Genomic DNA, 23,792 nt, shown 5'->3' with positions numbered 1-23,792 from the left:
ATTCTGCACTCATTCTGAGGTCTCAATACTGGCTTTCTCATTAATTTCTCTCACCTCTCCATTATCTCCTTCTCTCGCCATCTTCCTCCCGTTTTTCCAGGCAGCCACTTTCCCTGAAATAGAAACAGGAAATGCTCTTGCAAAGCATGTCCAACTCGCAACAAACAGGAACAGGGGGAAGTTCCCTGGTGCCCTGACCAAATTTCCCTATTCAGTATGAATACCACCTCAGGTTTCTCCTGAAAAGAGGCCATTGGCCTAGTGGGTCAGACCAGGTCAACAAAGTGTAAATAAATAAAAATTTGAATTCTTTAGCAATGAATATGAATAAAGAACATTATAAAAATAATGATGTTTTGAAATGTGAGTATGATAAAAACAGTGGTATGGCATGTGCAATAAATTAAAGAACAATTATTTTACCAGGAAATGGTAATGTAGAATTTAGAATCATGTTTTAAGTCACAGATTATTTTGATTTTGTAGTTTAGTAATTTATGATCATATAACCTTAATTTAAAAGCTGACTGGAAACATTTAAGACAAAGACTAAAACAGAGTTTGTATTGTAAGGCTTGCGTATAAATGTTATGAGACGCCTGTAATTAGAGTATTGATCGTTTCACTAACATGACCGATTAAAATATTAATTATGGGTGTATTTTTTAATCCCAATGAGTTTAAATATTTCACCATGAAGGTGAAATGCTGTTTGTATTTTGCCTTGCACTTTGTCATAGCTTTTAAAGTTTTTCCTTTTATCATTTCTGCTCATGCAATGCTAAGGCCTGCATATAGAAAAAAATCACCATTGAACTCCACCATAGAGGTGGCAGTGATGAGAAAATCATCTGGTGTAATTTGCAGGCTTTTCGATAAGTTCTTTTCCAATGTGCTGAGACAGAAGTAGGGCATAAAAGGGAAATAGAGAAGCATGTTGAAAACATTTTGGACCAGACTATAGGGTGTATCTCGGCACAGAGTTAAGGCTTCAACAACCTTGTCATATTGCTTTTTATCTGTTTTCTCCTTAAATTTCAGCTGCTGTAACAACTCAGAAACAATGTAGATATGGGATCACTAACATACTAGTCATCCTGTGGTCTGTCTGTTGTCTATACAGGTCTCAACCTAACAGTGATTAGGAGTCGAAGAATAGAGTTGCAAGACTTTACATTGCAGTGCTTCTGAGCTGGATTTGATTAGCAGATCTGGCACTGAATGTCCCAGAAGGGGAGGTAGGTTTGACTGCTCAGAGTCCTAGTGTTCTTTTTTAGCGATAAGGTATGGAATTTACTGCTGCAGGAGTGTCTGTTGATGGAGACTGTGTGCTAATAGATAGATGTGCACTATTCAGTCGGGTAGTAATGATATGTGGAAGCATATACCTTGCATAAGAACAAAGTATTGGACACACTGCACTCTGACATCTGCGGAATAAAGGGAAGACTATGGCATGCTGACCAGATGTAGATGGTAGCTGTCAGCCATGTAGGTGACATTCAACTGTCATTTAAAACCCAAAGAGGAAGAATCACAAAAAAGGTAATTTTCCTTAGAGATGGAAAAAGCGGAAAGTACGTTGAGAAGACCTCACTATTGGGTGGGTCGAGGCTAATGAGAGATATTAAAGAGTGCACCACCAACACCCCATTGAAGATATATTATCTACTGATGCCTGCAACTTGCTGTGGGGTGCTACCATGAAGCAAGTGCAAACCTAATCACATGCTGCCAACATGAGAAAGGAAAGGCATTGGCAGTAGCATATCCCTCTTGGATTGTCACTGGAGTTGCATGCTTCAGCAATTTTTTTTTCTTTATTTTTTCTTTATTTTTTTTTTATCAGCCTAACGGCCTATTACCTTTTGTATATAGAATGCTTTATATACGTTATATTCATGAACTGCACTGATTAGGAGCTGTCAAAACTACAGCTTTGATGATGTGTTTGGTTGCCGACACCTATAACAACTGCCCTTTTTTTCCTTTGTTGTAGAAAAATCTGAGTCGAGTGTTTCTTCTGACACCTCATCTGCCATCTTTCCTTTTACTCAGACGTCTCCAGAGCCACACAGCAGAGCTGCAGCACTTGGACCATGCTCTCTCACGGTTAGGGGTGCAGAATCTGTCAGAGGAAGAACTACGATCAGTAAGATTATATGTTCAGTTTTTCAAAACCTAAATGCATTCTGCAAAATTACCCTATTAGCCAGTAGTATAACTGAATGTAGATGGGAAGTTCAGGATTTCTTGTCTTATGTTACTAGATTAACTTCATAAATGCTGGCACACAAATGTAGTATTGTGGAAATGTTTTAATTTTGTTGTGGTTACTCTTAGGATAATTCACTAAACCCATACACGAAATGCCATTTCTGGTGTTATCTAGCTTTATTGGGGGGGGGATAGTGAATCTCTTCCTCTGGTGTCTTTAATAGTAGCTGCTCTACTGTAAAATAAGTTTATATAGTATTTCAGTGTAGTGAGGATGCATACGGAGCATAGTGTTACTGCATTTAGCCTGCTCTTCACCAGCCTCTCATTGCTTACCAAGTACTATAAGATACAACACATGCAAAACAATGTAAACCTTTATTTTTCTTTCCTCTTTGATTTTGATCACTTTTGCCATTTTTTGCAACGCATCCATTTAAGATTCTTTGGCTGTCTTACACCACCAAGTTCATCTTTAAAAGTTCATATGTGAAACTTGAATGTGACAAAGGTCAGTTCTGTCAATGTAGAGGGAAGTTCTAAGTATGACCAAAATGACTTATTTTCGACTAGCTGCATGGATACCTGCTGGATCTGGCAAGGGGAGGATGGGTGTACTTATCTTTGATAGGAGGAGAGGGACTGAATAGGATCATCATCATGCTGCAGCCTTTGGAGAAGGAGTGTCGCTGGAATACGTGTTCATCTAACTAAACCAAGTGCAGTAATCTTCCTTAGCAGGTGCACAGAAGCGTGTATCTGTATGAGGATGCATAATGGCCCTCCGGCAATGATCTGGGTTGCACAGCCACTGTCAAAGAGGAGGTGTTAGAAACTTAGAAAAACATCTTAATTTCTAGGATGCCAGCGAGGTCCCAAGCACCCCTGTAGCTGCTTAGATGATGGCTCCTCCTGAGTTGGGTTGATGATCTTCAGGCATGGGTGCAGAAAAAAGTATACAAAGTGCATTACACAAAAAACAGTAAAAAGTGTGTGGATAAAATATTAGGCCTTTATTTCTGATCTTGAAAGAATCTCACCTCTATTACCTTATTAAGGCCAAGGCTTTCGCTTCAGTATAAGAAATAAAGGCTTGCTTATTTTACCCATATGCAATTTATTGTTTTTGTGACATATACTTTTATCTGCTTTAGTTTATAAAGAAATGTAATTCGAAACTTTTGTTTCAGTTTTTGTCTGCTTTCAATGCCTTACTTTTTAGATCCACCCCATTTATAGTCACCAAAGTTAGGACAGGTCTTATTTTAAAACCACATAGATTATTTTGTTAAAAGTAGTTTGCATACTTTTGTTCTGAAGAAAAATATATAAGCATTATAACATTCTACACTAGCACTTGTGCAGGTGAAGCTTGAAATACTTGTAGACTAGCTGATGGTTTACTGTTAGAAATGAAGTTCTGTTCACATTAGGAAGCTGCTTGCCTTATAATGTCATGTAGCTTTGTTTGTTTCGTATATCTTTGTTAATCTTCAAGTTAAAATTATCTTATTTATTTTATCTCATAATTCTCCACTTGCCCATTCACTTTTCAGGTTTTGCAACCCCACTGCAAAACAGCATTTTGACGTAACTTGGGTAGAAGTTCCATTTGCACAAAACACACACACACACACACCATTCTTTAATTATAGACACAGTTAAAACAGTGCACATTTTTATCTGTTTAAAGGAAATGGAGCCCCAGTCAAGCATAATGATTCGCAATACTATTTCAGCCATTGAGATCACATTTTTAATAACTAATATAATTGTTACAGCACATGGTATTGAACAACCAGGAAAACAATATAGTAATCATGTGGTCCAGAACTGTTGATGTTGATTACAGAATAGGCATCTAGATGAGATAAAATGCTTGCTGCTTTTGAGAATTACCCTTTTCCAACAAGCAAGCAAGGTAAGTGTCCTGATATGTTTTAAGTAAGAGTAGTGCTCCAACATAGGGCTGGGGGTTGAAGCACCCCTACCATACCTCTCAACTTCTTAGAGCAAGAAATCTGTACAGAGCCATAAATAATGGGGGACAAAGGCCCAAAAATAGGGACACTTTTTAAATATTGCTCTTACAAACTTGGGAAGTTGATAGAATAACAGGTTTTGCAATAGCACAGATTTCCTGAGGGGTATGAAGTCTGAAACTCAAATGTCTGTCATTATTTTCTGACTTAAACCATGAGTGATTTGCCAGTGATTTGCTAGAAAACCACGCTCATATGAGAAATGAACCAAAATTATGGGCAAAAGTCTGGACATTCTGCAAAAATCTGTACAGTTGAAAGGTATGACCCCAACTTCCTTATTATGCATTTTTGTAAGAATGTCCCAGAATAACAAGTCTGAGATACTGGAATTTCAAGGGGGAATTACGATACTAAACAGTTTCACTTCCACAGAGAGAGAGAATGACATCCAATTCTTGTACCAGTTAAACCTTTTGAACCTCCTTACAAACAACCCAGCTTAACGCATTACATCCAAGTGATGCCTCGAGGTGCATCTGCAGTTAACTCCTACTGATGCCTCTAAGCATCAAATATTGTTAATATTTGCAACAATAATTCCAAAACCATGCTATGTACAAGGTTTTAAAAGATTTAATCTTAAAGCTTACATAATGGCAATCTCAACTGCGTTAATATTTGATGTCTGTTTAGTGCAGGTAACGAGGTTTTAACTATTCTTTTTGTGAAAGCTGCCAGCCTAGCCAGATAGAATTGTGCAGATAATTCTGTCATTTGTAAATATAAATGTTGAAATCCAGGCTTGTTTTCTTAAATGAAAGAATATGCTGTGAAATGTTGAACTTAAAACAATGTAGCAACATTGTCCTCTGCTGTAAAGAAAGCCAAGTCAAGCATTTCTTGTCTGTCCTTTGAAGTTCAAATTATTTCATGACTTCTTTGATGTTTACAGTTCGGCTCCGGTTGGGCTAGATGAAGGCTTCCTGCCTATTGCTTTAAGGCTAAAGTTAATGACCAGAATTTGCCTGCATAAATGTCCTTTATTGCTCTGGTTTCTGCATAGGTGTAAAAGAATGTAAATGCAGTTTCTGTTGGCATGGGAACACCAGGAAAGTGAAATAATGATGTAATGTGTATCAAAACTGCAATCTCAATTTAAACAGAGAGAATCAGAAGGCATTAAGCATTTTTGTCCTGGCTGTCCAACTCACAGCACTGTCTTGTTCATATGTAAGTTATCTTAGACTTGTGTTTTCTTTTAGAAATAGCTAGGAACTAGAAAGATTAGACTGTTTTTCTATGATGTCAGAACTGTACTATTGAATTATTGTAAGTATTTCTCTGTGATCTCTGAACTCTTGACTAGCACTGTGTAGTAGAAAGTATTGTCTTGTGGTTTTAATTATTTATTATTAAATATTTTAAAACCTTTTAACTGTGGCTGGTTTGTGTAGAGATAATTTAAGCTTTAGAGTACTTGTATGCCTGTGGTAAAATTGTACAAAGCCACTGCTATAGCTTTAGTCCTGGGTTATACTACCAAAATGATAATAATGTTGTACAGTAATAACTAGACACCCTTTTAAGGGCCTTTGAGTAGCTGATAAATATTAGCTGGGTGGTGGCAGTAATTACTACCACATAGTCTGGGTAAAAGGGGCACAGCTGGAGAACCTGTGCCAGCCTTCCCCAGAAGTGTCTGTGTAGTTGTGTAAACTCTTATCTCAAAGTGTGTGTGTGTCAGATACTTGGGCAGGGACACGAAGCACTGGTTGGGCAGAGAGGGTGCTGGACATTTTAGCTTGCCCAGCTGGCTGAGATCTGGACCCTATAGCTGTGCCAGTGGGGAGTCTTATTGGGGACCTGGAGAGGAAGGGAGTGACCAGCCCCAGACTGACTGTGAACTCTGTGTGCTCTTAAGGGAAATTGCACTTTACTGTGTGTATTTGTTATCCTTTCCTCATATATGAGACACCCTCTCTGGTGTTAGTGGTGAGGATTGAGGCTCCTTGATTGCTGGGCAGGGCACGGGCATCACATTTGTGGTAGCAGTGGTTTTGATATCTTCACATTTATGTTTGGCTGCGGTGGGATATTCACATCACATATTAATTAGTTGGCAAATACTAATTGGCTTGTAGTTGTGTGGGTCGAGTGAATCCCTGTAGCTTGTGTACAGTGAGCTTTGAAGATGTTTTGTACTCTAAACAGCCATGCATTGAATACTCAGAGTTCAGATCACAATTCTTTTATTTCTTTTGTTAGCTTAGTTAGTCAGGTTGAGCAGGCAGCATGTCAGCAGAGGAGTATGGAAAGCTGACAAGGAGCCAACTGGTGGATATGTGCCAGGCTAGGGGACTGGTGCATGGAAACCTGACTAAGGCAGATCTGATTGCAGTCTTGGTTACAGCTGCATCAGAAAACAGCAACCAGGAGGACAGTCAGACTGGCAGTGGAGATACAATACCCTCAGAGAATGGACAGCTCAACCTTTGTGCAGTGGACTTAAAAATCCAGCTGGAGGTAAAGACATTTGAGTTGGAGGCCAGGCATGTGGAATTAGAAGCAGCTGAGAGACTGAGGCGTCTAGAGAGCGAGGAGAATGAGAAACTGCTACACCTAGAAGCTGAGGAAAAAGAAAAGCAGAGGCGGCATGAGAAGGAGATGCTGACTCTTCACCAGAGTCACGGAGGTAATGGGGAAGGGAGTAACTGGACCCCAGAAGCACAAAAGGTCAGTAAACTTCTTCCGCAGTTTAAAGAGGGGGGATAATTTTGATAGTTTAATTCATTGTTTGAGAGGATATGTAAACAGTATGAAGTTGACCAAGGGCTCTGGGTACGGTTCCTGACCCCCCCTTACTCTGTGGTAAAGCTGTCACTGTATTATCTAAGATGTCTGATGTTGCATGTTTTGATTATACTGCTGTAAAAGACCATCTATTAGAGTTTTTTAAGCTAACACCTAAAATGTATAGGAAAATGTTTCGGGAGGATAGACGCAAGGCAGATGAAAGTGTGTGTGAATATGTTGCTGAACTGAGCACTTATTTCCATAGGTGGGTGAGTGGATGGCAGTTCACCACTTTTGAAGGGCTGGCAGACCTTTTAGTGAGGGAACAAGTCCTTAGCACTTTGCATGAGGACATGAGGATCTGGTTAGCTGATAGACAATGTGCTACTTCAGATGAGTTGGGGAAGAAGGGAGACCTATACCTGGCAAGCAGGGCAGCCCTGCACAGGAATGGGACCCCCAGTACTGCTCATGGGTCTAAGCGAACCCATGGTGGGCAGCACAGACTGCCCCAACAGATTCTGCCAGTAGCAGGGGAAACCACTAGTCCAGGTACACGTCCAGGAGCTAGGGTTGAATGTTTTGAATGCACCAGGCACAGGGCCATGTGGCATACATGTGTCCACGGAGGCAAGGTGGGGAACAAAAGGTGAGGGAGCCAGTAAGTGGGGAAGACAAAATGCCAATAGTAGGTTGTCTTGAGACAACAGGGGTACTAAACTACCATCCTGCAGATGTCCTGACAGGGAAGGATTTGGATGAGGTAGTATCATGTGCTTATGCAGTTACACGCAGTCAGGCTAGCAGACAAGCCTGTGGGTCCGGTAGCCTGGGGGAGACCTAGACAGACTGCATACTTGCAGTCAGGACTGCTGAGATGGTTACTTCAGGGAGTGAGCTACGCTGTAGCAGTGAGACTGAATGTGAGCCAGAGCTGCTTGTGGGTACTGATGTTCCCTTGGACAGAGTGACTGCAAAGGTAGAGGTGAGTAGTAGTACCCAGGCTGACAGTGAGGCACCACACTCCGAGGATGCCAGACTTCCTGTTGATGGGGAGCTGGGAAGTTACAAGGAGAGAGTTGAGACAGGCTCAGCTCTCAGACCCTACATTGCAAGGCCTGAGGCAGGTAGCTAGGGAGGTACCCGAGTCTCAAGAAAAGGGGGAATCTGTATACTGGGACAAAGGGTTACTATACAGAGAGTGGACCCCTGAGGGCGGGCTAGAAAGTGAGACAGAGTACAGCAGTTGGTAGTGCCTAGAGCCTACCATCTGGCGCTTCTAGCCATAGCCCATGATATTCCCTTTGCAGGTCATATGGGCATAAAATGTACAAAGAGTCGTATTATGCAGAACTTCTATTGGCCTGGAATTTCCAGAGATGTAACAGGGTACTGCAGGACCTGTGAGCAGTGCAAAAAGGTAGGCAAGGCAAGAGACAAGGTAAGAGCTCCTTTGATGCCTTTGCTTGTGATTGAGGAACCATTTCAGAGGGTAGCTATGGATATTGTGGGTCCTCCGAGTACCCCAAATTTCACAGGGAAAATGTATATCCTAGTGGTAGTGGATTATGCTACACGATACCCTGAAGCAGTGGCTTTGTCCTCCATTGAGGCAGAGAAGGTGGCAAATGTTTCGTTAGAGATTTTCAGCAGGGTAGGTTTTCCAAAGGAAATACTGACTGACAGAGGTGCCAATTTCATGTCAGACCTGCTGGCTTGTCTGTGGAATTCCTGTGGGTTGAAGCACATAAAGACCACCCTACCATCCCCGACTAATGGTCTTGTTGAGAGGTTAAACTCTACAATCAAGTCCATGCTACGGGCATTTGCAGATCAGTTTAAGAGGGAGTGGGACAAATATTTGCTCCACCTGTTTGCCTACAGAGAAGCTCTCCAGGAATCCACAGATTTGTTGCCCTTTGAGTTGCTGTATGGGTATAGGGTGAGGGGACCTCTAGATTTAATTTGAGATGAATGGGAAGGTGAGTGCGAGTCTCACAAAGAGTCTGTTGTAGCATACGTCCTAAACTGCAGGACAAGGCTCAGGGAACTCATGGGCTTGGCCCAGGCGAACCTGGCAGAAGCCCAACAGAAAAAGGTGTTGTATGACAGAAATGCTCGAGCTAAAGAGTATGCGGTGGGGCAGCAAGTAATGGTTCTCATTCCTGTCAGATACAACAAGCTGCAAGCAGCTTGGGAGGGACCCTACAAGGTGGTAAGAAAGGCGAGTGATGTTAAGTACATGGTGGAACTGCTAGGCAGATGGCAGGGGCACAAATTGTACCATGTTAACATGATGAAACCTTACCATGATAGGGAGGCCCTTGTGCTGAGCATTTGCAGTGGATTGCAGGAGGAGTCGGAGGGAGATCTGGGGACTGATTTCCTCAGTGAGGCTCGGGCTGACACGTCAGTGGAAAGGGTAGCAATGTCCCAGCAACTATCTCCTACCCAAGTTTGAGAAATCTGAGCAGTGTTGCAGGAATTTGGGGACATGTTCACTGGGAAACCAGGGTGCACCCACCTGGTGCAGCAACAGGTGGATACGGGACCCCAAAGGCCTATTAGGCAGGCCTGTTATAGAGTGTCTGAGAGAGTCAAACAGACTCTGAGAGAGGAGGTACAGGAGATGTTAAAACTAGGGGTGATTCAAGAGTTCCTGTGCCTCCCCAGTGGTGCCAAAGAAGGATGGCAGCACCAGGTTATGTGTGGACTACAGGAACTTAAATAGTCACACAGAGTTGGATGCTTACCCCATGCCTGGGACAGATGAGGCCCTAGAGCAACTGGGTGGGGCTAAGGATCTTACAACCATTGATCTTACCACAGGTTACTGGCAGGTGCCCTTGACTCCCAGTGCTAGAGAGAAGTCAGCCTTTATGACTCCATTTGGCTTGTATGAGTTATCTAAGATGCCCTTTGGGATGAAGAATGCCCCAGCGACTTTCCAGAGGCTGGTAGATTGTATCCTAGCAGAACCAGGAGGGTTTGCCCTTGCTTACCTAGATGATATTGCCATCTACAACCATTCCTGGCCAGAGCACCTTCAGTATGTCAGGGAGGTGCTGGGCAGACTACAGAGGGCAGGGTTGACCATTAAGCTGAGCAAATGTCAGGTGGATATGGCAGAGATCTCCTACCTAGGACATAGAGTGGGAAGTGGTAAGATAAGGCCAGAACCTGCCAAAGTGGAATTTATTCAGTCATGGCCTGCACCTGTTACTAAAAAGCAGGTGAGGGCATTTTTAGGGACAGCAGGGTACTACAGAAAGTTTGTCCCCAGTTAAAGTACCATAGCTGCTTCCCTCACAGACCTGACAAGGAAGAACAGGCCAGATAAGGCAGTGTGGACCCCAGCAGGTGAGTAGGCATTCCAGAAGCTTTGGGAGGACCCCCTGTGTTAGCCAGTCCAGATTACAGCAAAGAATGTGTTGTGCATGTGGATGCTTCAAGCCATGGGGTGGGGGCTGTACTTAGCCAGATTTCTTCAGAGGGGGAAGAGCACCCAGTGGTTTATCTCAGTCGTTTATCTCAGTCGTAGGCTCCAACCCAGGGAGGAATGCTATGCAGCTGCAGAAAAGGAATGTCTAGCCATAGTGTGGGCACTGCAGAAACTTCAGCCTTATCTGTATGGAAGGAAATTCACTGTTATGACAGATCACAACCCCTAATATGGTTAAACAGAGCCAGCCAGCAAAATGCCAAGTTGCTAAGATGAAACCTAGGGTTGCAAGCATATGATATGTCAGTGCAGCACCGCAGTGGGGTTAGCAATGCCAATGCAGATGGGCTATCAAGACAAGGAATGGGGTGAGGTACACTCAGACCTAACCCTCTCAAGCGGCGTTTCTCAAGGGTCACTTGTAAAACTAGCTTGAGTTCTTGGGGGTGGGGTGTGAAGGCTGCCAGCCTAGCCAGATAGAATTGTGCAGATAATTCTCTCATTTGTAAATATAAATGTTGAAATACAGGCTTGTTTTCTTACATGAAAGAATATGCTGTGAAATGTTTAACTTAAAACAATGTAGCAACATTGTCCTCTGCTGTAAAGAAAGCTAAGTCAAGCATTTCTTATCTGGCCTTTGAAGTTCAAATTATTTCATGACTGTCTTTGATGTTTACAATTCGGCTCCGGCCAGGCTAGATGAAGGCTACCTGCCTATTGTTTTAAGGCTAAAGTTAATGACCAGAATTTGCATGCATAAATGTCCTTTATTGCTCTGGTTTCTGCCTAGGTGTAAAATAATGTAAATGCAGTCTCTGTTGGCCTGGGAACACCAGGAAAGTGAAAGAATGATGTAATGTTTATCAGAACTGCAATTTCAGTTTAAATAGAGAGAATCAGAAGGCATTAAGCATTTTTGTCTTGACTATCCAACTCACAGCACTGTCTTGCTCATATGTAAGCTATCTTAGAATTGTGTTTTCTTTTAGAAATAGCTAGGAACTAGAAAGAGTAGACTGTGTTTTTCTGTGATGTCAGAACTGTACTACTGAATTATTTTAAGTATTTCTCTGTGATCTCTGAACTCTTGACTAGCACTGTGTAGTAGAAAATATTGTCTTGTGGTTTTAATTATTTATTATTAAATATTTTAAAACCTTTTAACTGTGGCTTGTTTGTATAGAGATAATGTAAGCTCTTTAGAGTACCTGTATGCCTTTGGTAAAATTGTAAAAAGCCACTCCTATAGCTTTAGCCCTGGGCTATACTACCAATTGGATAATAATATTGCACAGTAATAATTGGACACCCTTTTAAGGGCCTTTGAGTAGCTGATAAATATTAGCTGGGTGGTGACAGTAATTACTATTGTATAGTCTGGGTAAAAGGGACACAGCTGGAGAACCTGTGCCAGCCTTCCCCAGAAGTGTCTGTGTGGTCGTGTAAACTCTTATCTCAAAGTATATGTGTGTCAGCTACTTGGGCAGGGACATGAAGCACTAGTTGGACAGAGAGGGTGCTGGAGATTTTAGCTTGCCCAGCTGGCTGAGATCTGGACCCTATAGCTGTGCCAGTGGGGAGTCTTATTGGGGACCTGGAGAGCAAGGGAGCGACCAGCCCCGGACTGACTGTGATCTCTGTGCGCTCTTAAGAGAAATTGCACTTTACTGTGTGTATTTGTTATCCTGTCCTCATATATGAGACACCCTCTCTGGTGTTAGTGGTGAGGATTGAGGCTCCTTGATTGCTGGGCCAGGGCACGGGCGTCACACTTTTTATGTTAATAATTTATGCAAATATAATTTTCACATTTTTCTAAATATCTCAACAACCAAGTAAGACGGTCAGAACTCCTTAGCCTCTTGTGAAAGCTCTCAGCAAGATGAATAAAATGCTGCTGATGGTAAGTGTGAACTTGAGTGGCTGCTGAGATTTGTAAGTTGTTTACAAAATATTACAAATACAATAGTTCCTTTGTTTACTGTGACTTATAAAATTCAGTTCAAGACCTAGAACCTAAAGAATACTACCATTGTAAAAATCATTTGTGCTGAAGGGTTTGCCATTTATATTTCTTTCATAACTCTTATGCTTCCGGAGATATGAACATTTGTTTGAAATGTCAGGACATAATTTGGTTCTGTCAAAAGGCTTAGGCTCCGCCCATTGAAAGTTGCAGCGCAAACTTTATGAGCTTCCTTGGAGTGAACGAGTTAAGGCACATAGCAGAAAACAGAGCCCAGTCTTCAGCCACTCCCTTAGGGTATCTCTAACATCAGTCTGTGCAGCCCCTTCCCTAAAGGGGTAAGGAAGGAGTAGTGTAAAATTCTTCAAATTAAAACCCTAATCAAAGAGAAACTAGTTAATGTAGATGGTGCAGAAAGCAGTAGCTCCTTTTCTTTTGGGCAGTACTCCCTTTTCACTGTACTGCTTTATCCATATCCAGTAGGAATCTAGCAATGGAAGAAGTACATCTTAAGGCACATTACAAACTGGAGCGAGGCCTTTGTCATTTCGCTCCCTACCAGAAGTATAGCCATAGTGTCTGCCATCAAGATATGCAGAGTTACTAAAATCTTGACTTCTTGCATATATTTCACACTAGTCCATCGATATAAATATATATATATATATATACACACACACACACACACACACACACACACACAAGAGCACACCTCATTATAAAGGAACCAGTCATCTGGTCTAAGGTCATACTTAACTTTGGCATCTGAAGAGGACAGCACCCTCCGTCAAAGTGCCTTCTTCAGAAATTGCTGCCCATAAATCAGCCCCTTAATCCTCCCAACATGCATTCTACACTTGACTTCTGCTCCTGGTTTTGGCGAACGCCCTTATAACCATTTTTTTCCTATCTGTGGAAGCAGAAGCATTGTTGAAACAGGCGTGGGCTCCTTTTATTATCAGAGTAGAAGTAATGCTTTTTAAGTATAGCAAACTTTTCAGCTCAAGGTCTAAAAGCAAACGCAATACCATTTCTTGTTCATCTAAGGTTTCAGAATCCATGTCCCACATATCAGAAGGAATACCAACCTCATTTAATTTCTAGACTTGTTATATCCCTTGGCTGGCCATAAGGCTAAAGAACAGTATTTACAAACACAAGCCTAGGAACTCGATCCCATCATATTGCTTGAATTTAACCATGATAGCTTTAGCCTGGAACAAATTGATGCTTAACAAAACTGACAATTCATTTAACTGTTTCTTACTATGATAGAGGGTGCAACACTGAAGTGGTAGGAAGTAGAGGCAACTTAGACATTACAGCAATTTTCACTATGGATAACCTTTTCTTCTATTGGGTCCCTTCACAGTAACCATTTGGTTGTGCGCACCTCTGTTACTGCCTCCTTAGACTGTCAGAAGTCTGGCCAAGCACTAAGCAGGGATAATTTCCCAGGTAATGAATACAGAGAGATGAACACACTGGTGGAAAGATGATTTATCAATGAGCATGATGGGAACAGTCACTGTGAAGAAACCATGTTTTGGTTACATTAATCCTGAAATTAGAGAAACAATCAAATCTATGGAGCAGGAGCCACAACTCTCTTAGCCTCTCAACAGAGAGTAGAGAAGGAGTATCATGTCATCAGCAAATTGGTTAATACTAGATTGGGCTGTCCTGAGAAGTCTGGTTAGCCACTTATCACCCTGTGTGTCAAACAAACAGAAGGCTTTAATGCCATAACAAAAAGGGGAGACAAAGGTCACTCCTGGATGGTGTTCAGATATCCAGCAGCTCAATTTATTCATAACATATCACCTTTTATGCAAAATCTCCAGGCCCAAGTAAGTTGGCTGATAAAACCCTTCATTTAGGGGGCTCTAAAGAAAATTTGCCATGAAAGTGTATATATATTCCAGAAGAGATACATCCATATCTAGCTACCCCCAGAAGGCCAGAGTGTAACTGTGGCCCTAGTGGATCCGCACTTACTCAAAAAAATGCTTAAGCCTCCTTGCTCAGCTTAAAGTAGTTTTTGTTGTCTGGTTAGCATAGATGGATTAATGGAGAGCTTAAAATGTAAAACTGCAAATTTCTTTCAACGGGGACATCGCTTGGGGAGAACAGTGTACAATAGGTAAGAGACCATTCAGGCTCACTACTTTCTCGAGTTTCAAGGCCTGAAATTCTAATTAGCACTTTTATTTTTATTGCTGGATGCTAATACCAGTTAATTATGTAGGAGTAAAATTGAGAAAGGACAACAAACAGACCACCTTGCACCCAAGCCCTTGCACTTTCACTTGTATAGTGAATAGCTTTGGTTGCAGCAGGTGGGTGAATACAGGATGTAGTGTATTCACTCCATTGCCACCTTAAGATCAGAGTTTGTTGTTGTGCCAAGAGGGGCTGCACCTCTGGATCATTCATCTCCAAATTAAAGATCCTTGTCATATCATAGATGTTCATCTAGTCCATTTTCCTGCCTTTCTTAACATCAGGGCCCAACTCCAACCTAGCACTGAGGAATCTTTTAAATGAATTCCAAAGGATGTTGATTTTAGCAACAGAGCCAGCACAATTACTTGTTCATGAAAACATAGGAGTTACCTGAAAAGCAGCCCCAGCCTCCAGAGTGCTGTACGAATCCTCGCCTTAACAGCAGAAGAAAAAGGAATATTCACCTCAACACCACCCTGGCCCAAATGTGATAAAAAGTTACCCGAGGGAGGGTCAAACACCCCTCAACCAGGTCATCAGGCACACAGCACTGATTAATGCAAGACCAAATTCCATACTTAGAGTAATAATGTATTGCTGCAACTAATACCCAGTCTTCCTTTCTATTTCTGTATATAATTCATTCAAAAGTTATCCCACTCACTATCATCAAAATGCTGCTTTAAATGGGTTACAATTTTTGGATGTTTGTTTGATTAACTTGTGGAAGGTACAAGTGGATAATATTGAACACTATAAATTTAAAAATATGTATAGACTGCACCACTGAGTAGGCATATTTTTAAAATTAGTTGTTTCCTTATGTTGTGTCACTTGCATTAAGCAATCTGTCATTACCACAAAGAATTTTCATAACCACTTTGCAACTTCTAGAATAGTTGTTAATGTCTCAGAAGATGCTCCCATTTTTTACATATTTTTATTACAGAAATGAAGTGTTAATATTCCATCTTGACTGGCACTATTCTTATGACAAGAACTACAGATGGTGTGTTAATCCGCAATCTTCATTTATGTACCACAAGCTTCTAAACAAGAATAAAGGAACATTTTGAAATGGGTGATAAGTCTGTCCAGGTGTTTGACTGCATGTAGCTGCCCCTCCCATACAGTTGTCCATTTATTTTCTTGCTCTGTCTCAGGCATCTGGTGACATATATAGTACCATTGACTCTGGTAATGCGTTTCAAATCTTTAGTATTTTCCTCAAGTTTGTTGTAAGGTATTAAGACGTAGACATACCAAAGAAAAAGGGAAAAAAAAGCCTAGGCAAAAGCATGGTTGAGTTAATAGACTGTAATCTTGGGTTGTTGAGGTGGGGGTGTGGGATGCAAATATGCACAGATTACAATATACGTAGAGCTGATGTGCTTTCTCTTACATTTGCATAGTGAATGTCTGGATGTCCTTCACGGATGCATCTGCAGTCATAACAACTGGGTTGTCCTGTCGTCAGGCAGCCCTTCGGTCGGCCGGATTCCAAAGTCTGGGTCCGGCTTCGGCTGATGTCGCACTTCACCCGACGTCATCTCTGCTGGTCTTCGGGTATAAAGGCATCAGCCGACGCCATTTTCCTCAGTCTTTCTTGCCGTGGCGCAAGCAGAAGCTGTTCGCAAATGCCGGTCGGTCAGATCCAGAGATTACTACTACCGAATACTACTTCGAAGACTTCTAAAAAGCTAAGTACCCCGTTGGGGACTCTTTCTTGCCTCAGCCGATGTCAGTAAAAGTCAATAACTGTTTAACTTGTGGGAAACAAATACCTCATAAAGATTTCCACTCTTACTGTCTGCCTTGCTTAGGCCCAGACCACGACGTAGCAGCCTGTTTGGCCTGTGCTTCCTTCAACCGACGAACGCTAAGGCGTCGGTCGGAGTTTGCTGAACAGTTTTTCGGCTCAGACTTTGCGTACATTATGCCGTCGGATCCTCCGACTACCCAAATTGTTAAAAACGGAAAAAGACCGACACTCGCGGTCCGTGGTTTCGGCCGAAACCACGGTTAAGCAAGCCGCGAGTGTCTCGGTTTCGGCCGAGACCGAGAAAACTGTTCAATCTTCAGCCGAATCCATGACTACTACTGAGGCTCCCGCTACTTTACCTGAATCGGCCTCAGAAATTTTGCCTACAACTGTGGCTTCTAGTGAGTTATCAGACACCATCCCTTTGGATGTCTCAACCCCAGCACGTGGTGCTGCTAGACCCCCTGCAGCCATGTCTATCAAGGCCTTTGCCAGGGCTAAAGCAGCCAAGTCTGCTAAGTCAGGGCCTGTAAAACCTCCCTCACACAGGCCCACTTCCAGTTCACAAATGCTTACTCTGGCAGAAGATTTAATATCCTTAATTAGGGGATCCCAATCTCACCCAGACAGGGCCTCTCAGCCCCCAGAAAAGAGACCTAGGACAGAGCCCCCCGAGCCAGTGTCCTCTGATGATTCTGCAGATGACTCCGACATTACAGATCAGCCAGAGGATCCTTTTTCTACTTATGAAGACTCTGATGCTGAATAATCCATTCCAGCTGCCTCCCCACCAGAGGAATTTTCCTTTGGGGAAACCTTACATGCCATGAGAGAGCAATTCCAATGGCAGGGACAAGACTTTTCAGATTCTAGGAAAAGGCTTAGGACTTTTCTGCACTTACCACAACAAAGGCCCTTAGCTATTCCTCCTGTTTTGCCTGTTGTGGATGATGCATTTAATGATGTCTGCACTGCTCCTGATTCTTTACCTCCAGCCCCTGCCAAACCTGATAGATTTTACAGGGTACCAGACACTCATCACCACCTATACAAGGCCCCTCTGGCAGACCCCGAAACTATTTCCCAGGGGCCTAAGGCAGTAGCCTCGACCACAGCAAAAAACCCTATACCTTCAGAAAGGGAATCCAGGTCCTTAGACAGATGGGGTAAAAAAGTTTACACTTCTGCAACTCTCTCAGCTAGAGCTTTAAACTGTCAGTTTCACATGATACAATACCAAGAGTTTATGCTTGATCAGTTAACTAAAAAACTATCCTCTGATGAATCTATAGATAAGAAATATGTATTAGAAATGGTGAATAACATACAACAGGTTAGCAACCATTCCTTAAAATGTGGCTATGATGCACTGGAGGCTTCATTTAGATCAGCCATGACTGGCACAGTGATAAGAAGACATGCATGGTTGAAAGAGCAGGTCCTACCGGATCATGTTAAAGCTAAACTATTAGATGCTCCTATGGATAAGGCCAGTTTATTTGGTACACCTGCCCAGCAGGTAATGAAGAAAATGGAAGAAAAGGCAAAATCTGTACAAACAGTTAAAGATTTCTTACAGGTTCAGCCACCAAGGTTTAGCAGGAACTGGCCTGCCAAAAATTGGTCCTTTCCTGACTCCACAAGATCCCAAAGGGGCAGGAATAGACGCTCCAGAGGCAGAAATCAATCCAGAGGAGGTGCCTACAGAGGACGACAGTGGCAAGGTAATAACAGAGGCACAGACACAACCACTACCACTGCAACAGGACAATCACAGTGACTTGACTCTAACTCCGCCTACCAGGGAGCAAATAGCAGCACCATTAGGCGGAAAGTTAGCCTTATTTTCAAAAAATTGGCACTGCATCACAAAAGCCAAGTGGATTTTGCAAACCATAGACCAAGGCTACCGATTCCACTTCCACACCTTACCAGTCAAAAGAGGAATGCCAAACCTGCCTCCAAATCAAAAAATAGAAGCTCTACAGCAGATAATGCAATTAACAAAGATGAGAGCTGTGGAAAGAGTACCAATAACAGAACAGAGCAAAGGATTCTACTCCAGACTCTTCCTAGTACCAAGAAAAGAAAAAAGTTGGAGACCTATTCTAGACCTGTCCATCTTAAACACATATATCATTGTCCCAAAATTCAAAATGCTGACCCTACAGCAACTTCTTCCCATGCTGGGCAAGGAGTGTTGGCTGGTAACTCTAGATCTCAAGGAGGCATACCTGCACGTCCCCATTCGACCAAATTGCAGAAGATACCTCAGATTTCTTGCAGGATCAGAGCATTATCAATTCTCAGCATTGCCCTTTGGCTTATCTACTGCGCCCAGAGTATTCACAAAATGCCTGGCATCAGTAATCGCCCACTGCAGACTACAGGGAATCCAAATTTATCCATACCTGGACGACTGCCTGCTACAAGCGGACAACAAAAGCAAGCTGACAACAGATTTACAAAGGATCATCTACTTGCTACAAGCCCTGGGATACACAGTCAATTTACAAAAGTCAAGGCTGATACCATCCCAAACAAGAACATTCTAATTGGACACAGTAAGACAAATGGCATTCCTTACTGCAGAAAACAGAAAGAACTCCTCTTTACTTCTTGGCATTAACAAAACAGAACAAACTAACAGCAAGAAAAGTTCTGCAGGCCTTGGGCTTCATGGCATCATGCATAATCTTGGTCCCACATGCCAGACTGCATATGAGAAAACTACAGTGGTACCTAAAGAATTTATGGTCCCAACACAGGCACAGCCTAGAAGCGGAAATACCACTAATCCCATGCCTAAAACAGGAGTTCCTATGGTGGGCTCAAGCATGCCAGTCAAACCCAGGCCTACCCTTCCACAACTTTCGAGCAAGCCAAACCATCACAACAGACGCCTCAGACCTAGGATGGGGGGGCACATATGCTGGACAAATGCGTACAAGGATTGTGGACTCAGGACCAGCTGCACCTGCACATCAACCAAAAAGAAATGCTGGCAGTAAAACTGGCAATCCAAAAATTCAGACCATTCCTCAAAGAAGGTCATTTGATGATAAGGACAGACAACACCACAGTCATGTGGTACATCAACAAACAGGGAGGCACTCATTCATACCCCCTATGCAGAATGACTTTGGACCTTTGGAATCTGGCACTCAGCTACAACATCCAGTTACAGGCAATATTTGTACCGGGAAAGGAGAACACTCTAGCAGACATGTTAAGCAGAACCACCTCGGATGCTCACGAATGGATGCTACACCCGGACATCTTCAAGACCATCACAAAGAAATGGGGAATGCCACAAATAGATCTATTCGCTTCCCCTCTCAATCACCAGCTCAAAAAATTCTGCACAAGGACATTCCACCCACTTGCATGGAAGGTGGATTCGCTCTCCTTCAGCTGGAAAGATCTGATAGCATATGCATTTCCACCTCTTCCCTTGATACACAGGGTATTACTGAAAATCAAGGAGGAACGTCCAAGGATAATCCTGATAGCTCCGAACTGGCCAAGACAACACTGGTACCCATTGCTGAGGAGCATGTCTCGGGAGAAAATGTGGTCAATACCCCTGATGCCTTTGATGTTAACTCAGAACAACTACAGCATCATGCATCCAAACCTAAAAACTTTGCAACTGACTGCCTGGAACATCACATAGCAGCAACTAATCCAGATCTTTCCCAAAGGGTTAAAGACATTATCCTTGAAGCCCGCAGACCTTCAACAAGAAGGAACTATGCAGGAAAATGGAAAAGGTTTGTCATTTGGAGTGCTGAAAGAGGAAAGGATGTGTCGAATATAGATATTCCTAACATTCTGGAGTATTTGGCAGAGCTTCTACATACAGGCCTGTCCTGTTCCTCCATCAAGATACATGCATCAGCTATTTCAGCAGAATACAGCTTTGATCCACCTGTCTTTTCACATCCTCTACTCAGGCAGTTCCTCAGCGGGATCAAGAATGTAAAACCTCCTAGGAAACCACCATTGCCAGCATGGGACTTGAACTTTGTGCTAGAAATGTTGACACTCCCTCCATTTGAACCAGCAGCAACAGCAGATCTACAGCACCTGTCATGGAAAACTGCTTTCCTACTGGCGATTACCTCAGCAAGGAGGGTTTCTGAACTTCAGGCCTTAATGGCAGTGCAACCCTTCCTAATCTTTCATCAAGATAGGGTGTCCATGAGAACTAATCCTACATTTATGCCTAAGGTGGTATCCAGAGTGTCCTTAAACCAGGCAATCCACCTACCTACCTTCTTCCCCAATCCACAAAACAGAGGGGAAAGAATACTGCATACCTTGGATGTACATAGACAGCTATGCTACTACCTGGACAGAACCAAAAGTAACAGAAAAACTGACCAGCTTTTTGTAGCCTATGCAACAGGAAGGGAAGGAAAAGCAATTTCCAAACAGACAATCTCCAAATGGATAGGAAATTGCATACAATTCTGTTACTCCTACCATGGAAAACCAATTCCACAGAACATAAGGCCTCATTCTACAAGGGCTACAGCCACTACCACAGCTTTCTTACGAGGAGTGGCAACCAAGGACATTATTGAGGCGGCTACTTGGACCTCTGTGCATACATTTGCCAAGCATTATAATTTACCTCTGTATTCTAGATCCCGAGCAGGGTTTGCCACTGCTGTACTGCAAGGGATCCTAACCACACCATAATTTTTCTTCCTCCTCCCCTAGTTGGCTATGGTATTCTACCCATTTGTTATGACTGCAGATGCATCCATGAAGGACATAGTACAGTTCTGTACCTACCATAAATGTAGATGTCCGAACTGGATAGCATCTGCAGTCAGGATTACCCTCCCTCCTTCCCCTCTGAGGTACTCCTAGGGTATTTACCCTCCTAATAGCTAGCTGGGGGGGGGGAGTCTCTTATGGTGTATTTGTTTGTATATATGTACATACATGCTTGTTTGTTGTGTTTGCCTTCTATCTTTTTGGAAACATTGGCCTTTATCCAAAATTTAGCCTTCCAAGAGGGCAACTGGCATCTGGGGCAAGAAACACTGAGGAAAATGGCGTCGGCTGATGCCTTTATACCCGAAGACCAGCAGAGATGACGTCGGGTGAAGTGCGACATCAGCCGGACCCAGACTTTGGAATCCAGCCGACCGAAGGGCTGCCTGACGACAGGACAACCCAGTTGTTATGACTGCAGATGCTATCCAGTTCGGACATCTACATTTATGTAGGTACAAAACTGTACTTTTAAGATCCTTGGCTTAATCTAATAACAGGTTTTAAGTGGAAATGAGTAAATAAGAGAACACTGAATATAATGAAGTTTTCCTTTAGCAATAAATGTTTCAGCTTGTCTTTAGAAGTCAGCAGCTGAGGACTACATTTTTTTCTCTTACGTTAACATGGAAACAAGCTGGTGCTAGGGCGATAAAAATCCAGAACACGGGTGTCTTCAAACCTAAAAGTTAATATTTTCAAAAACCATGCATGTTGTTTTTCACTTCTGAAAAGAGAATAAAGATAAAATGACAGACACCAATTAGTGTTAGTATAAGCACAGACAATAACATTCATCTTGGCATGGATAACCTCAATTTTAGGTTAATTAAGGCCTGTGTTCCCAGTTGCCTGTTTGGGACAATTAGAAGGGTTAAACTTCATTATTTGAAGATGTACATAGTTTTGTGTGTTTGTATTAAGTTAACAAGTTAAGGGGGTGTTCTGGGGGGTATGTTTGCTGTTTTTTGGTTTTCATTAAAACCATTTTTTTAAAATGTGACATAGCTTCCACTGTTAATCAAAACTGTGTAAGGGATTACCCTACCAAACATTAGTGAGTGCATGTTTCACAAAAGCTGGCAAGATATTGTAAAAAGCTGTTATATATAATGGGTGAGAGTAATAACTTCTTATCACAATGATGACACTTTCTGTATTATCTTGGAATGTGAATGGTCTCACAGCTACAAAAAGAAAATAATATTTAATTATATTTAGAAATGCAGAGTGCATATAACAGTGCTACAGGAGACACATTTGGAAAGAACTGATCATGTGAATTTATAAAGAAAGTATTCAGGATGGATATTCAGCAGAATATCCAGGACAAAGGAAAAGAGGAATACTTATATTAATTACTAGAGAAGCTCAAATAGTGATAGAAGAGGAAAAAAGATAATTATGGCAGATTTGTAGTAGTAAGGGGCTACTGGCAAGGGATGAGGATTACGATGCCATGTATTTATATTCCACCTAAAACTGCTATTATGGAGCTTTTAAATTTGGGAGAAATAATCAGCTTTCATCAGGCAATATTACTCATAGGTGGGGAGTGGAATTTGATTTGCAACAACGGGGATGTATCGGGTGGGCCAAAAAGGGTAAATATAACAAAAGAGGGTACATTTCTGAAGAAATTTATGAAAATATTTGGTATGGAAGATAAAAATTCAGTAGAGGTTAACTGAGAGAATTTACATATTATTCCCCAAGGTGCAATAAATGGGCTAGACTAGAGACTAGACAAATTATATTTCACAGGAATGTGTGCATTTGAGAAGTTTGACATACATCAATAACTATTTCAGAACATGAGACAATAATAACACAGCTAAAAATGCAGGATAATGAAGTAAAGATGAGACACTGGCACTTCCCCACCTACCTGTTAAAAGAGGAATTTAAGGAATGGTTGGTGGAAATTATTCACGAGTAATTAGGGAAGACAGAAAGTACACCAGACATTATAACTAGTGAATTGGATAAAATGAAAGTGAAGTTTAAAAATAGGGTAGAAATAAAAGAAAGACATAGTTAAGAAGTAACAAGAATTATTTAGAAGGGCTGACAGGTTAAAGTATTACAGAATAAAGGAAATCTCACAGAACAGGAGGTGGCACAATTGCAGGCTAATGAGAAAATAAGAGAGTACCTGGATAACGTGCTTGACTTTAGAAAGCTTTCTGTTAAGCAACTGTTTTTTTTTTTTGATAACGCCAGATCATAAAAACTTTTGGCACAACGACTTAAGCAACAGAAAGTAGAAAGGGTTGTTGCCAAACTTAAGGAGCCTATAAGAAGAAAAATAACCAGAGCCCCTATAGAAGTATTGGAGATATTTCAGTAATTTTATGAATGTTTGTATAAAACAGAGAAGTGGGGAAATCAAGAAAAAGCACAAATGGTAATATTTATGGAGAACTTAAATGTGCCAAGATTAGAGGTAGATGAGGTTCAACAATTAACAGTTAAGACAGGAGGAGATGAGATAAAAAATGGTGATGTATAACCAGTCTAGGAAAGTCGCCTGGAGTAGATGGTATTTAGTGGAAGTTTGGAAGTTAGGAGGGAAGAAAGTGATAAAGATATGGAAGGCTGTGCTTAACA

General features: G+C 41.9%; 1 protein-coding gene across 1 annotated transcript in view; it reads left to right on the top strand.

Annotated features, from left to right (window-relative positions):
- Nucleotides 1-23,792, top strand: part of LETMD1 (LETM1 domain containing 1) — a 223,222-nt gene that overhangs the window by 141,098 nt on the left and 58,332 nt on the right. The window contains exon 7 of the mRNA XM_044083454.1: nt 2,000-2,152. Coding sequence (XP_043939389.1) covers nt 2,000-2,152 — 153 coding nt within the window. The remainder of the gene's footprint in view (nt 1-1,999; nt 2,153-23,792) is intronic.

The sequence above is a fragment of the Protopterus annectens genome, chromosome 9.part0, assembly GCF_019279795.1.
Source record: "Protopterus annectens isolate FY-2018-M chromosome 9.part0, PAN1.0, whole genome shotgun sequence".
In the NCBI taxonomy this organism is placed as follows: Eukaryota; Metazoa; Chordata; order Ceratodontiformes; family Protopteridae; genus Protopterus; species Protopterus annectens.
The sequence above is the reverse complement of the archived record's forward strand: the minus strand, read 5'-3'. Positions and strand labels throughout refer to the sequence as shown.